General features: G+C 32.6%; 4 protein-coding genes across 4 annotated transcripts in view; 2 read left to right on the top strand and 2 right to left on the bottom strand.

Annotated features, from left to right (window-relative positions):
* Positions 1-14,870, top strand: part of LOC129921292 (uncharacterized) — a 30,039-nt gene that overhangs the window by 3,156 nt on the left and 12,013 nt on the right. The window lies entirely within an intron of this gene.
* Positions 3,220-5,489, bottom strand: LOC129921291 (serine/threonine-protein kinase RIO3). The gene is made up of 2 exons (XM_056003046.1): positions 3,714-5,489; positions 3,220-3,646 (listed from the first exon to the last, which is right to left on the bottom strand). Exons 1-2 carry the CDS (start codon positions 5,283-5,285, stop codon positions 3,320-3,322), a joined length of 1,899 nt encoding a protein of 632 aa, XP_055859021.1. The 5' UTR covers positions 5,286-5,489; the 3' UTR covers positions 3,220-3,319.
* LOC129921294 (serine/threonine-protein kinase RIO3-like) lies at positions 7,962-9,998 on the top strand. The gene is made up of 2 exons (XM_056003049.1): positions 7,962-9,452; positions 9,518-9,998. The coding sequence occupies exons 1-2, from the start codon at positions 8,445-8,447 to the stop codon at positions 9,743-9,745; spliced, it is 1,236 nt and encodes a 411-aa protein (XP_055859024.1). The 5' UTR covers positions 7,962-8,444; the 3' UTR covers positions 9,746-9,998.
* On the bottom strand, positions 12,556-14,425 carry LOC129921293 (serine/threonine-protein kinase RIO3-like). The gene is made up of 2 exons (XM_056003048.1): positions 13,208-14,425; positions 12,556-13,137 (listed from the first exon to the last, which is right to left on the bottom strand). Exons 1-2 carry the CDS (start codon positions 14,258-14,260, stop codon positions 12,895-12,897), a joined length of 1,296 nt encoding a protein of 431 aa, XP_055859023.1. The 5' UTR covers positions 14,261-14,425; the 3' UTR covers positions 12,556-12,894.

Below are 14,870 nucleotides of genomic sequence, written 5' to 3'. Positions count from 1 at the left end.
CAGACGAACAAAAATATTCCGGTTGGAAAACATTTCACGTAAAACTCACGATAGGGCTGATTGTACGAAGGAAATTTGTCAATCACATTTCGATTTCAGTGTCACTTTCGGTACCCATTTTTGGACATATTGGTTTTTTATATGAAAGTTTAATGGCGCCTTTAATATTTAAATTGCTTAAGTTTTGCTTTTTGCATATAAAAGTTCATAAGAAATGGTTTTATTCTAATTTCATTTTAACTTAAAAAATAAAAGTTGCTTTTAAAGTTGGAAAAACATTTCTTAAGTCCAAAAAAGTATGCAAGTTGAATTTTTGTAAAGTGAGCCTCATCGTTCCAATGTAGTACCACAAAGAGTAGAAACTCTTACAGATCGTACCTTTTTTGTATATTTTTTTAAAACAATTAACATACGCGAATTTTGATAGCTTTTAGGTAAAGCCTAGTATGCACATCGAGTTAATCATATAATCACATTTTCGTTTGCAATAGTATATTGTTTTATGTCAAATTCCTGAAAAAAATCGAATTCAAAGCTATTTTTATTCAATATATCATGTTCCGCACATAGTTTATTACAGAAAAATCGCCTGAAGGTCGCTTTAAATTTAAATAAATTCGATTTTTTTTTAAGAATTTGACATTAGATTTTACAGATTTAGTCCCATTCTGAGTTTCATGTGGAAAATGTTTGCATCTGAAATATTTTGTTTGACCGCAATTTTAAAAAAAATATTAAAAGTTTCACTCGATTGGAATTAAAAGGGTTGGGGTCAAAATTCTGCCGGAGTCAAAATTCTTTTTTAAAAATTCTGCTTTCAAAATTCTGCTTTTTAAAATTCTGTTTTTCAAAATTCTGCTCTTCAAAATTCTGCTTTTCATGGTTCTATTTTACAATATTCTGCAAAAAATAAAAAAATGTTCCAAACCATTTTTTTATTTTTTGCAGAATTTTTTAAAACTCATCTCCTCGCTGCTTATTTGATTACTTGCTTAAATTGTAAATTAAAAAATATTAAGAAATTTTTAATGATAAAGCTTCTAATAGTTTTTAACGATATATAGATTTATTATAAGAAAGTCAGTCTATGCATTATAAAAAATATTTAACACAGTTACACAATAAACAGTTAGGAAAGTAGTAAAGTTGAATTACATTAATGGATTAATGAGATGTTAGCGCATATGGCATAGGTATGCTATGCCAAAAATAAAACACAATTAGCAGAATTTTGTTGTTTAAAAATATGCTGGCAGAATTTTGAAAAGCAGAATTTTAAAAAGCAGAATTTTGAAAAACAGAATGGAAAACAAGAATTTTGAAAAACAGAATTTTGAAAAACAGGATTTTGAAGCCCAGAATTTTGACCCGCTCCCGAATTAACATTTTGCCCAAAGAAGATTGATGTCGCCACCAAAATCTATCGAATATCTTGCATTTAATTTTAAATGAATTCACATGAAACTCACAATAGGGCTGTCTATGTTTATTTTTTTAAATAAAGTTTGGCTATACAATTCACCGTTAATTAAAAAAAAAAAACAATTACTATTAATTACGTATACAAACACAATTGCTCATTGTTTAGATACATCAAGCCCTATGCTTTCTTGTTAATTAATTATATGATTTGTAGTAACATATGGTTTGGCTTTAAAAAAAAAAAAACTTTAAATAGCTTTACATGTGATCATAGAACTCTCTGGGCTAGCATACAATATACAATGCTTTAAAATGTGTTTAGTACGAAACGCTTCAGTATAGACTATAGATGTCAGTCTGTAGCCTGTAGCTTGGCAATATACAACCACGGCCTGACGATAACCGTACTACCCATAATCTAGTAAAGGCCCTAACTACATTTTCATCATTCTAAGTTACAGAGGGAAACACTAAATCGCTTACCGCAATCTGAATTTAGAAATTAAAAAAATAAAAATTTTCTGGCTTACTTGAAGACCTAGGCTAAAAAAAATGAGTATAAATTAGAAACAATGCCCTAACTCCAAATATATGGAAACAATATCAAAATCGAAAATGTTGTAGTTAGGGCCTTACGAGATAATGGGAATGATTTATTTGTTTTTAATGTATTTGAGCCTTTTCCAATACATAAATTATATTCTAAGTTATACGAGTATTTTTTGATTTTATAAATAAGTATCGTTTGAATTGGGGTAAAAATTGAAAAATATTTTATGGTGACAGTCTCCAAAATACCAAAAGTTCGACACATGCTTTGTTTTTGATAAGTATCTAGCACCATTCCAACAATCTTGGCTATCTCCTAGGTTCCCGAAACCGAGCGAAACTAAATTAAAAATTGAGTGCAATTGCTTTCAGGGTTCTACTTCTACCTTTCTCTTAAAAGTTTTAAAATACTGCAAGAACCTAGATACAAGGAAATGTCCTTTCAACCAACATTTTCATTCATTCATGTTTCCAGTAATAGGTCTGTTTAATGAATCTGATCCGCACAGAAAAGAACAGAAAAGATCTGAAAAGTACATTTTTATATGTTCCATGAAGAAAAACCTTGCCCCAAACTATTCTACATTCTGTCACTTTGTGTTTCATGAAGTTGTACAGAACAGTTAAGTTCAAGTTTTTCTGCTCCTACTTTTGAGGTAGAGCAGACGAGTGAGAAGTGTCAAGCTGCAGCTGATTTGTTTTATTCTGACAAAAATAAAATTAAATAAATCCAAAATAATGGACATTTCCTTAGAATATTCTAAATATGAAGGAAAAATTAAAAATGTGAACAAATATTCCAATAAATAATAATTTATTTAAATGAAAAATCATAACAAACACAATTTTTTTAATTTTAAATTTCGAAACTGATAGTCAACAGTCAACTCTAATAAAAAGGAAGCCGTACTTTTCTGATCTTTTTTGTTCTGACAGTTTTCACGCATTCGTGCTGTTCTAATCTGCTCTTTATTAAACAGACCTAATTTGATTCCAATTGATATTCCAGTTCATTTGTCAATGTAGCTTGAAAAAAAAAAATCTTTAAATTTAATTTTTTTTTAAATAACGTTTTCACTTGTTTAAAGTAAAATTATTATTTTTTGAATTTATTTCATCGATTTTGCTTCTATTTGTTTTAAACAAATGAGTAAACGCCTGTACCAAATTCAATTCTTTTCCAATACATTTTTAATATTCCAAAAATCATATAGGTTACTATTAAATACAAAAAAAAATTGGTAAGAATTTGTTGAACAATTAAATAAATTGACTTTAATTCCGTCAAAGTTTATTTTTAGTAGTCTTTTTTTGATAAATTTCAATAAAAAAAAAATGAATTTTGTAACTAAATTTTTGAATCAGCTGCAACATAAATCTCTTCTCCACCATCCTTAACACTGAGTACTTTCAATGCATCTGTTACTTCAACTTCTTTTGCAAGTCTTTTATCTTCCAATGATTTCTCCCAAGCTGTTTCAAATGGATATGCCAATGGTTTAAATTCATCTGGAACTTCTTCTTGATTTGGAGCAGTTGCTTCTTTAATAGACGCCCCACGAGTATGAATTCTTTCCAACATGGCAGCATTATGTTTGGCAGCATCCAGCGAGGTAATATACTCAAATAGTTTTTCTCGTGTATAAACATTTGGCAGTCCACGTTTTTTAAAGAACTGAAAATGAAAATAAAAAGAGGATTTAGGAAAAATATAGAATCATAATAATGTGAGGGTAACTTACAGTTACAATATTTCCACAATCACGCATTAGAAACTCCAATGCACTCGGATGTTCCGGCTCAACAGATTGAGCAACATCAATAAACCAACATTTTCCATCATGCCAAAGAATATTGTACTCAGACAAATCAGCATGAACCAACTTGGCAACATTATGAAGCCTGTGCATCATTTCAATAATCTCCTCATAGGCAAGACTCAATTCAGCTTCGCTAAGACGAGCATCTTTAAGCTTTGGAGCTGCATTATGATTGTCTCCAATAAATGACATGACTAGAACATGTTTCTTAAGAGTAACAACATCAGGACAATTAATCCCAGCATCACGCATTCTCATCATATTATGCATTTCCTTCTCCGCCCACATATTTATAATAACTCGGTTATTTTGTTTACTAAAGCGGTCCTTAAAACGATAGTCATCTTTAATGTAACGATCCCGCTGCTTAAACTCATTCAAAGTGGTTTTAAAGATTTTAATAGCGCATTCTTTTGGAAGAATTAAATCTCCCACATAATTTGGATCAGGGGAGCCATGCAAAATGACTGCTTCCTTTCCAGTCGATACAATTCCATTAACTTGCTCTAATATTTGATTATTAATCAATTTGTAAAGCAACAAACGAGTTGGTGCATCGACTCCCATCTCAGCAGTTGCAACATTCTCTTTACGATCTTGCATCTTTGATTTCTTATTCTTTTTACTCGAATAAGTTCTCAACTGATTAAAGACCTGATTCGACAATTTCATATCAAATGCCGCTGCATCACCCGTGGGGAATTCCGGTGGGAATGACATTACCCTGCAGGCATTACGAACACTGCAAATATTGTCATCGTGTTTGGTAATCTTTTCACCATCTTCGCCAATCTTAAATCCCCATTTCGGGATTGTCTCGAAGAGCTTCTCGTTGGTTTCGAAACGATCCCAATCTCGTTTTTCACCAACTTCATATTGCTCTTCTTCGGTTAAGAATTCTAAATCACCATCGCGCATGTAATTGTCCAAGGATATTGATACCTTGGAATCGCGATTGCGTTTCTTTTCAATTCGCTTGACTTCTTCGTTGTATTCATGGTCGTATTGGGATTGCATCATTTGTGCAATTAGTGCATCTGAATCGCAACCCATGTCACCAGCATCTTTACGCAAGACGTCCAGAATGAATTCTGGAATTGGTTCAGCTTTGGGTAAGGCTGATTCGGGTGATTTGGGTTTTTCAAGCAATTCAGAGCAATCTTCCCATTCTTCGTCATTGTCTTTTGCGTTCGAGTCGGTGTTTTTGTCAATGTCAGTAGGAATCTTTAATGCTTGTGCATATGATCCATTCGTAGAGCTTCCTGATGCTTCACAGTTATCTTCCCACAACGAATCTTGTTGTGGTGGTTCTTCTTTGCTATCTAAAGAAAGTTCTTTTTCTTTAATTTTTGTAGCATTCTTTAATCGATCAAGAAGCAATTGTTCATTCTTTTTGATTTCTTTATTATGCATTTCACGTGCATATTCTTCGGACATGATTTCAGCGAAATTCATGCTTTGCACGTTTTCAACTTTACCCCATGGTGAAGACATTTTTTTTGTGTTTTGGTTAAAATTTATAAATTTACACTTACTTAATAGAATTATTCTTAATTAATATCACAATTTTGTACGTAATATATTTTTGAAAAAAATATTACGTTCCAATTAAAATAAAGTTAGTTTTTTATTGGTGAAAGAAGAGTATCAAAAAGTTTTTCTGCTTTTATACCTATATCTTTTATTTTATTTTTCTGTATGACAAGAATAATGCAATCCACATACAAATTTATCGTAGTTGTGAAATATCATGTAATAATCTAGTACGATTTTTTTATGGAAGAGAAATGTCAAAAAAGTGAGGTGAAATTTTTATTTTTGTATGAAAAGGTTTTGTTTACTTGTGAAATTTGGATAGTTTCTAAGCAATTAGTGTAGATGGCAGAGTAAAATGGTGAATTTTTTTTGGGTTCAGGAAATTGATAGAACAGTTTGAGATGAACTGTAGATTTGTTTTTGTTAAAAAGGGTGTTTCTTATGGGGTTTTCGTTGGGTACAAAAATCAATTTATTTTTCTGTCAAAAAGCTGGGGTCGTATTACGGCATACGATTACGATCATACGTTATCGTTTTGACTATATCTCTCTCTATTTAACCCTCTGTAGGCACACCTCTTTTTTGTGACGTGATATGCACACGGGTGCATTCGAATATTGTATTCACAATTCCGAAAAAAAATATTTTCACCTTTATAAAGAGACTTTTTTGTAACCACTTTTTTGAAAAATCGTAATATTTTTATTTTTGTCCTGCCAAATTCGCACCCGTGTGCCGACAGAGGGTTAATAAATAGACAAAAATAAGGACAAATAGCAACCATACGTTAACGTACGTATGCCGTAGTTCGAACCCTGGGGTCGATTTGCGGCATACTTTCGTTAACGAATGGTTGCTATGTGTCCCTATCGTTTTCTAATAATTAAATAGAGACATAAATAGTCAAAACGTTAACGTATGATCGTAATCGTGTGCCGTAATTCGACCCCTGATTTTTTCAGATTTTGCCTTCGTTTGGCCAAAAAAAATGATTTATTTTTTGATCTTAGATCAGTTTTCCAGATCTGAATTTTGCGGCAGTTTTACCCCTCAGATTTACTTACACCAATATGCATCATTATTGACAGCCATTAGATTGAAAAGATTTTTTGTTTGATAATAATTTGTTTCAAGAAATAGTTTTGAATTCAAATGAAGTAATTTTGAGTGAATTAATTTATTCGTCCAGCTCATCTTCGGATAAAAAAAAAAACGGTCGAATCAACATTTTGACAGCTGCGGTCGGTGATCTGGTTCACAGACATAAATACACACCAATACTATAGCAAATAAAAATCAATCTGAAAAACATATTCGTTTCGTAACGAAAAAAATCAATTTATAGATCAAAATACAAATTTACCAAACGAAAACCTCATTAGATAAAGGGAATGCTTTTGTTTTACTGTCTTTACTAAAACAAAATTTCAAAAAAATTCCATGTACCATTTTAAAAAATTGATTTTTGAAAAACAATTTTAATTTTAGGTAGGTACCTACTTAAAAAATTAGAAAATTTTTTTTTTATTTAATTTTAATATAATGGTTACTTTAACGTTCTGTTTTGAAGAAAATACTAATTTACATTTAAAAAAGAAATTGCAAGTAAAACCACTAAGCCGTTTTCAAATAATCGATTTTTGAAAAAATAATACGTAAATTATTAAAAAAAAGAGCAAAATTGCAGCTATAAAAAATTGTCTTTCACATGTAAGACAGTGGGAAAGGGGAAGTTTTAAATTATTTGATTTTTTCGATACCTAAAGAAGCTGTAGATGAAGTTTTTATAAGGAAAAACAACAATTTTCTGGTCCATTACAACGTTTGGTAAGGAATTTTTCAAAAAACTAGTTTTTACATCTTTGATAATTTCCTTAAGCACTATGTAAACACCTTAAAATGTTCTTTTAAGAACCCTTTAAATAATACAAGTATTTCTACAAGGTTTTTGGTGTCGAGACTAAACTATACCTACTTTTTCAAAGGGTTACAGAACCCGAATCCGAAGACAAAAATATTCCATCTCATCTCGTTTTTGAAATATTACCGTTATTTAAGCCTTTCCGACATCTTATCCTTTTATTTCAGAGAGTGTAGTGCCTACCTATGTAAAATATTTCGTTATATTTTTAGCTTTCTATTATCAAATTGTTTCAAATTAGAAATTTATAGTTTAATTTCAAATTGAAGTACTTAGCTCATGCCAAACAACTTGGATTATTTAAAATTTTTATTTCTAAGTTTTCCCGATTTAATTTAGAACTTAATTGAGTAATAGAATATATCAATTTTGTGCTACAAAATTTCAGTGCGAGAAAAATTTCATTTATCAATGTTTTTAAATTTAAATTGTACGAACTAATTTTTTGTATAAAGCCTAATATAATGGTTCAAATTTATTTCTTCAAAAAAATTTTCTTACTCGCTAACGCTTGCAATTTATATCAAACAACTTATCACTCTTTGTACCAATTTAAACTAGAGATGCCACCGAATATTCGACTATTTTATATTCGGTATATTCTTAAATTACTCTACGGTAAGCAGAGCTATTTTAAATTATGAATTTTAATTATGAATTTCTCTCCTAAAATTAATTATTAAGAATCGACTGCAGTTACATATAGTTGATAAAAAAGTTTTGTGATTCCTAAAAAATTTCTTCGGCCTGAGGTAAACGTCTAAACCGCTTTTTCAGTGTATCTGAAACTGTTATATCAATTTCATGAACCGAAAACCTAAAATAATTCACCATTGCATGCTGCCATCTTCAGTATTTCCTCAGAAACTATTCAATTTCACAAGAAAACAATAAATAAAACAAAAAGGGGAATTCACCAAACTAGATTTTTGACTTGATTTCGCAAGTTCTGAATAGTTCTGAATCACCGTATAACAAAATGGTAAACAAATGAAAAGTATATAAAAGCAGACAGCTTCTCGATTCGTTACTCCGTTGCCAGTTGAACCTTGAACCCTTAAATTAGAAAGTATCTAACATTTTTGTTTTTACTATACTACCTACCTACCAAATTGTGATACTAACCAAGACTGTTCTTTAAGAATTCTAGTCATTAAGTGTAAATTTACAAATTTTAACAAAGTCCTATAAATATTATGTCGTCGCCATGGGGTAAAGTTGAAAACATCCAAAGCATTAACTTTGCTGAAATCATGTCCCAGGAAAGACAAAATAAAGAAATCAAGACAAATGAACTTGATCGATTAAACGATCTAACCAAAATTAATAAAAAAGAAACACAACCTTGGGAAGACCAAGATTTCGTTTTTCTTGATAATTACATAGTTGACGATGATGAAGATTACTATCAAGTCGATGAAGAACAAAACTTGGATCGTTTCGAGACCAACGAAAAGTTGGATGAAACACTTCCAAAACGAGGTTTTAAGATTCCCAAACAAAACTTTATTCAAGTAAGATCTTACCCATGCAAGAAGATTAAGGCAATTGAGAAGAAAGATATTGAGGAAAACCGCGTAAGGTTTAAAATGGGATTCGATCAACCAACTCGTTTGTTGCTCTACAAATTGATACAGAACGAAATCGTCAAACAAATAACTGGTATTGTTTCCACTGGCAAGGGAGCAGTCATTCTCCATGGTACTCGATACCAAAGAAAGTCCAAAAAATTGTTGTTCCCCAATGCAAAGGAATACGCTATTAAAATCTACAAGACTACTCTAAGTGAAGAACCCAAGAACCCTCTAAACAAACTAAATAACCGACCCATCTTGGATTTATGGGCGGAGAAAGAGATGCACAATCTGAAAAGAATGCAAGAAGCTGGCATCAATTCTCCCAGTGTTGTCACTGTCAAAAAGCATATTTTAGTTATGTCGTTTATCGGACTCAACCATAAGGCAGCTCCAAAACTTAGACATGCTAACCTCGATGACGACGATTTGAGTGATGCCTATGATCAGATTGTCGAAATGATGCACAAACTCTACAATGTAGCCAAGTTGGTTCATGCTGACTTGTCCGCTTACAATATTCTCTGGCATGATTACAAATGTTGGTTCATTGATGTGGCTCAATCTGTTAAGGTCGATCATCCTAATGCACTGAAATTGCTTTTGCGAGATTGTGGCAAAGTTGTATCTGTAAGTCCATTTTATCATTTGACTGGTTTTATTTTTCTTAATTCAACTCTTTGTTTCGTTTACAGTTCTTTAAACAACGCGGACTACCAAATGTTGATACAAAAGAAAAACTCTTCGAACAAATTACCTCATTGAATGCTGCCACATTTGAGAGAATCGATCCTCCATCTATCCAAGAAGACACTGCTCCGAATCTAAAAGAAGTTCCTGGTGAACCTAAACCTCAGTCAAATGTAGAGTCGAAAGCAGAGTCTTCTATTGAAGATGAGCTAAAACTTCTCCGTATTCAGTGATACGAAGAGTAATTTTAAATAGAACCTATTTACATACATCCGTCTGGCTTTCTTTCTACGAAGATACGGCATTAGATGAAGGAGGAAACAGCTTGCTAGGAATTAAGCTGACTGGAAGAAGCTATTGAATGCGTCAATAATGTGCAAGGCACTTTAGTGCCATCATAAGTTAAGCAAAAACGAAGACTGATGAAAGTAAATTCAAAACGACCATTTTTTTGAAGAATAAATTGAAACCTTATTAAAAATTTAATTTAATTTAATTTAATATTTTTTTTTAAAGAAAGACTTTATTTATCCATTGTTATTCAATTTTTATTTTCCCCATCCAATTTCAACATAATACAATGTCAATTTAGCTCAGTATATCATAAAAAAAGACTAACGGTTTTCGATTTTAAATACCTACTTATTGTCGAAAGATGTATTTGATAAAAGAATGAATAATGGCCGGGTTCAAGAAAAATTTTCAAAAAGGAGTGGAAGTAATAATTGTTTACTTACTTACTTATGGTGACCAGCGCCGTAAGGCGGATACAATACGCTGTCGATTTGGGCCTCGAGCAACAAGCTTCTCTATCCTACTCTACTACGACGTCACCATGGTTTGGAGCCGGAAACTTTCTGGACTGGAGCAAAGTAGTTGTCCATGCGCTCCACATAACCTTGCCATCTCAGGCGCAGCATTTTTTTTTTTATTTACTTATTTTTAAATTCAGTCAAATGTAAGAAGAAAAAAAAAGTGCACGTTTACAACGTACTAAAAATGTAAAATCGAAATTAAATAAACACTGAATGAACTGTTTTCCGTCATCAGCATTAATAAATAAACGAAACACCAAATGTATTCATCCTGTCATATTCGATTGGCCAACCAGAAGCTTCCGGAGATATTCAGATAGTCTTCCGAAACCTATTTATTTGGACGAAAATGACAAATAGAATGCTTCCCTGAAGCGAAATTCTCTTCTCAATTTCAAATCGGAATCCACTCAAAAGCACTCTAGTCCGGTAAATTTAGACATTCGAGGGTGGAAAAATTCGCAGCTAGCTCAAAATTGTTAGGTTTGTTGAAGACACAACATCATAAATGAGACCTAAAAAGTCCTCATCGATCCGACCCCTGCAAAAAATTTTACTTGGGGTCAAAGGTCACAAAAACGGTAAGTTTTATCATAGAATTTGCAATTTAATGGTTAGTTTTATCTATAAAACATGTAAACACATTTTTTTTTCCTAAGACCCACCGTTTTGGCAGTTAACGATTCAAAAAGTTGAAGTTAACTCGTTATCTTAATCAGGACTATTCCAACCAATTACTCCCGGGGATATGTTTTCGGGAGAATGGATCCCAAATGACATTTCAATTTTGTTCCCCCATGATTAAGCATAAGGGAAAAGCAAAAATGAAACGAATTTTTTGCGATTAGGGGGGTTCACATTGACTAACTAACCGGACAGACCAGCCGCCATTTGGTCTGATCTGATGCTGTTTTGATAGTGTGAACACCCATCCGACGGCCTGTCCGGTTTGCCGGATGGTTTTCAAAAAATTTTGATTTTTTGGTGGTCGAACGGGCATGTTAGTCAATTGAACGACCTCTGTCTGTCCGGCAGACAGTGATAATCCATTCTCATTAAATTGAGAGCAGAATAGACAAAAGATATATTAAAATTAAGCTGAAAAATGGCTTTTGATGAAAAATGTCTGATGAGTGTGAACGAAAAATATAATATATATAACCACTTCCCCGGATAATTACTTTTGAGTGCCATTCCGGAGTGCAAACGAGTGTATATTCAATATTTAACGTATTTCCTGCTGTTTTCAGTTTTATCACAAAAATGTATATGAATATTTTTTTATTTGTTAGCATCGAATATTGCGATCATTAAAAAAAAATTACAAAAAGAAAAATAAATAATAATAATAACTTTAACTATATGAGCAGCATCTTTTGAATAAAGTTTCCATTAATTCATAACCAAAATGTCCCTTTCGTTTTCTGTAAAGCGACTTTTCAACGGCTTATTTGCAGTGGCCGTTTTTCTCGGTGTCACTTCTATACTATAATTACATTGGTTCACAGGCAAAATGGGACTCAATCCCACTATTTTTTTCTTACGTACTTTGACCTCAGGGACTCGGAAATCACTTTAAAAAAAAAAATTACGATGGATACGTTTTCGAGATATGATTTTTCAAAGTTTTTTGTCATTGTTTTTTCCAGCCTACTTATAGAACGGGCGGCCACTGCAGAAACGTTCAACTCATCGAGCTAAAGAAAATTTCAAATGGGAAGTGAAAGAGGGGTATTAGTAGTTACGAAAACTACAGGTCTTCCCGTCCGCATCCTGGCACGATTGGTGTGGTAAAGTGCATTGTGCATCTCATAGAGTTAAAAGACGATATTGATGTCAAATTAAAGGTGATATTGTCGGCTATCAAAATTCAGAGGTCTTCCGGGTGAAAGTCTGGCAGCTTTGTCATGCAGCCCGTAAGTAGACTGGAAAAAACTATGAAAAATCATATCTCAAAAACCTATCCATAAATATTTTTTTAAATAAAATTTTCGAGTTTTCTGGGCTCAAATCTATACGAAAAGTATAACGGCACTTGGTGTCCAAAAAATTTGCATTTTCTTGTAAACTAAAAATTAATTATTTTTATTTTAGGTGGAGTGATTGAATATATAAAAAATAAATGTATTTATGTAAATTATTTTTTTTTAATAATGTTTCGTTTTTAATTTATTTATCAGTCATCTTTGGTTTGTTTGTTACTAACTTATGATGGCAATACAGCGTCTGTTGCATTAGGAATACATTTCCTATTCAATATCCTATTTCAACCAGATCGATGTCGAGTTTCGAGTCACGATTTCTCCAATATTTCAGTACTTCCCTTACCCTTACTTAGGTGAAACGATGTTCGTTCGTTATTGTTAGTGACAGTTGTGTCCTGGCCTGAATGTTTCGCACTATCTTCTCAAGAAAAATTGAAGAAGCTACATGACAGCGCAGTCCTCTAGTTGCAGTGTGAATATTTGATCGATGGTGTAGTTGTCGACGGTTGGGTCCAAACAGATCCTTAGTTAAAGGCTTAATTTAACGTTTGATAGGGTCATATAGGCTGGTTCAACTCAAATTTAGTCTCCACCGTCCTTAATACTGAGTAAACTCAGGGTATCTGTTACTTCGTTAGAAGATTCTACTTTCGGCTCTACATTTGACCGAGGTTTAAGTTCACATGGAACTTCTTCTAATTTTAGAGCAGTGGCTTCTTTGAAAGATGTTCCAAGGGGATCAAACGTGGTAGCATTCAATGAGGTAATATGCTCAAAGAGTTTTTCTTTTGTATCAACATTTGGTAGTCCGCGTTGTTTAAAGAACTGTAAACGAAACAAAACGTTAAAATAGGAAAAATAAAACCACACAAATGACAAAATTCTTTCAACTTACAGATACAATTTTGCCACAATCACGCAAAAGCAATTTCAGTGCGTTAGGATGATCAAGCTCAACAGATTGAGCCACATCAATGAACCAACATTTGTAATCATGCCAGAGAATATTGTAGGCAGACAAGTCAGCATGAACCAATTTGGCCACATTGTATAGCTTGTGCATCATTTCGACAATCTCCTTATAGGCAATACTTAATTCGTCGTCAGAGAGAAGAGCGTGTCTGAGTTTTGGAGCTGACATTTGGCGTTTTCCAAAAAACGACATGACTAAAACATGCTTCTTGAGGACGATAACATCGGGACAATTGATGCCTGCATGACGCATTCTCAACAAATTGTCCATCTCTTTCTCCGCCCATAATTCTAATATGGGTCGGTTATCTTGTTTCCGGTCCTTACAAAGGTAGTCATCTTTGATATAACGGTTATGTAGTTTGAATTCAATTAAAGAGGTTTTGAAGATTTTAATGGCGCATTCTTTGGGACTGGGAAGTGACAAATCTCCGACGATATTTGGGTGACGAGAACCATGAAGAACTACTGCTCCCTTGCCACAGGACACGACTCCATTGATTTGACTGACAATTTGGTTATTGATCAATTTGTGGAGTATCAAACGAGTCGATGGATCGAATCCCATTTCAAGAGTAACTTGGTTTTCCTCATTATCTTCCTCCTCGTCAGATGCCTTAATCTTCTCGTTTGGGTAAGGCCTCCAATGGATATAATTTGGTTTGGCAAACTTAAAACCTCGCTTTGGAAGTGTTTCACCCAACTTTTCGTTTGTCTCATAACGATCCCAGTTTAGTTCTTCGTCGTCTTCATAGTGATCTTCGTCATCGTCAACCATGTTATTATCAAGAAAAACGGAATCTTGGTCTTCATTGGGCTGTGTTTGTTCTTCATCAATTTTCGTTAAATTCTTTAGTGGACCAAGTTCGTTTTTCTTGAATTTTTTATTTTGCCTTTCACGTGCATATTCTTCAGACATGATCTCAGCGAAGTTAATGCTTTGAAAGTTTTGAACTTTACACCATGGTGAAGACATATAATATGCTTTGTGTTCGTTACAATTTATGAATTTACAACTAGTAATAACAATTATTTATAAATTACTCTTAAATTAATATCACAATTTGTGTATTAAAAATAGAAAATGTTAGTTCTTAATCTAGTAAAGTTTTAACTGGCAAATGAGTATCCAGAAGTCGTCATGTCTCCTTTTAAAGAATTTTATTTTGTTTATCATTTTATTGCGGTGATTCACAAATTGTGAAATTTGAAAAAAAAAACAAGTGAGGTGAAATTTCATTCGTTTTTTGTTTTGTTTTGTTTTATTTGTGAAATTGAATAGATTCCGATAAGAGGCAATAGATGGCAGTACACAAGGCTGAATAATTTTAGGTTTATGAAATTAGTACAACAGTTTGAGATGAGCTGTAAAGAACGATTAAGTGAGAAAGGGTGTTTTTTTTTAATAGGGGGAACCTTAACATGCTAAGGTACACAATCACAAGTATGTTTCAAGTTGTGGTGATGAAAGTATTTTTTTATTTTATTTGTTTCTACATCTTAATACTTTTAGCTAACACCTTTAAATTTAATATAAATTCAGTTAAATAGATGAAAAAAAAAAAACACCCTTGCGTCCATAATAT

Source organism: Episyrphus balteatus, chromosome 1 (assembly GCF_945859705.1).
Source record: "Episyrphus balteatus chromosome 1, idEpiBalt1.1, whole genome shotgun sequence".
NCBI classification, from domain to species: Eukaryota; Metazoa; Arthropoda; class Insecta; order Diptera; family Syrphidae; genus Episyrphus; species Episyrphus balteatus.
Note: the sequence above shows the minus strand (reverse complement) of the source record. Positions and strands in the feature narration are given on the sequence as shown.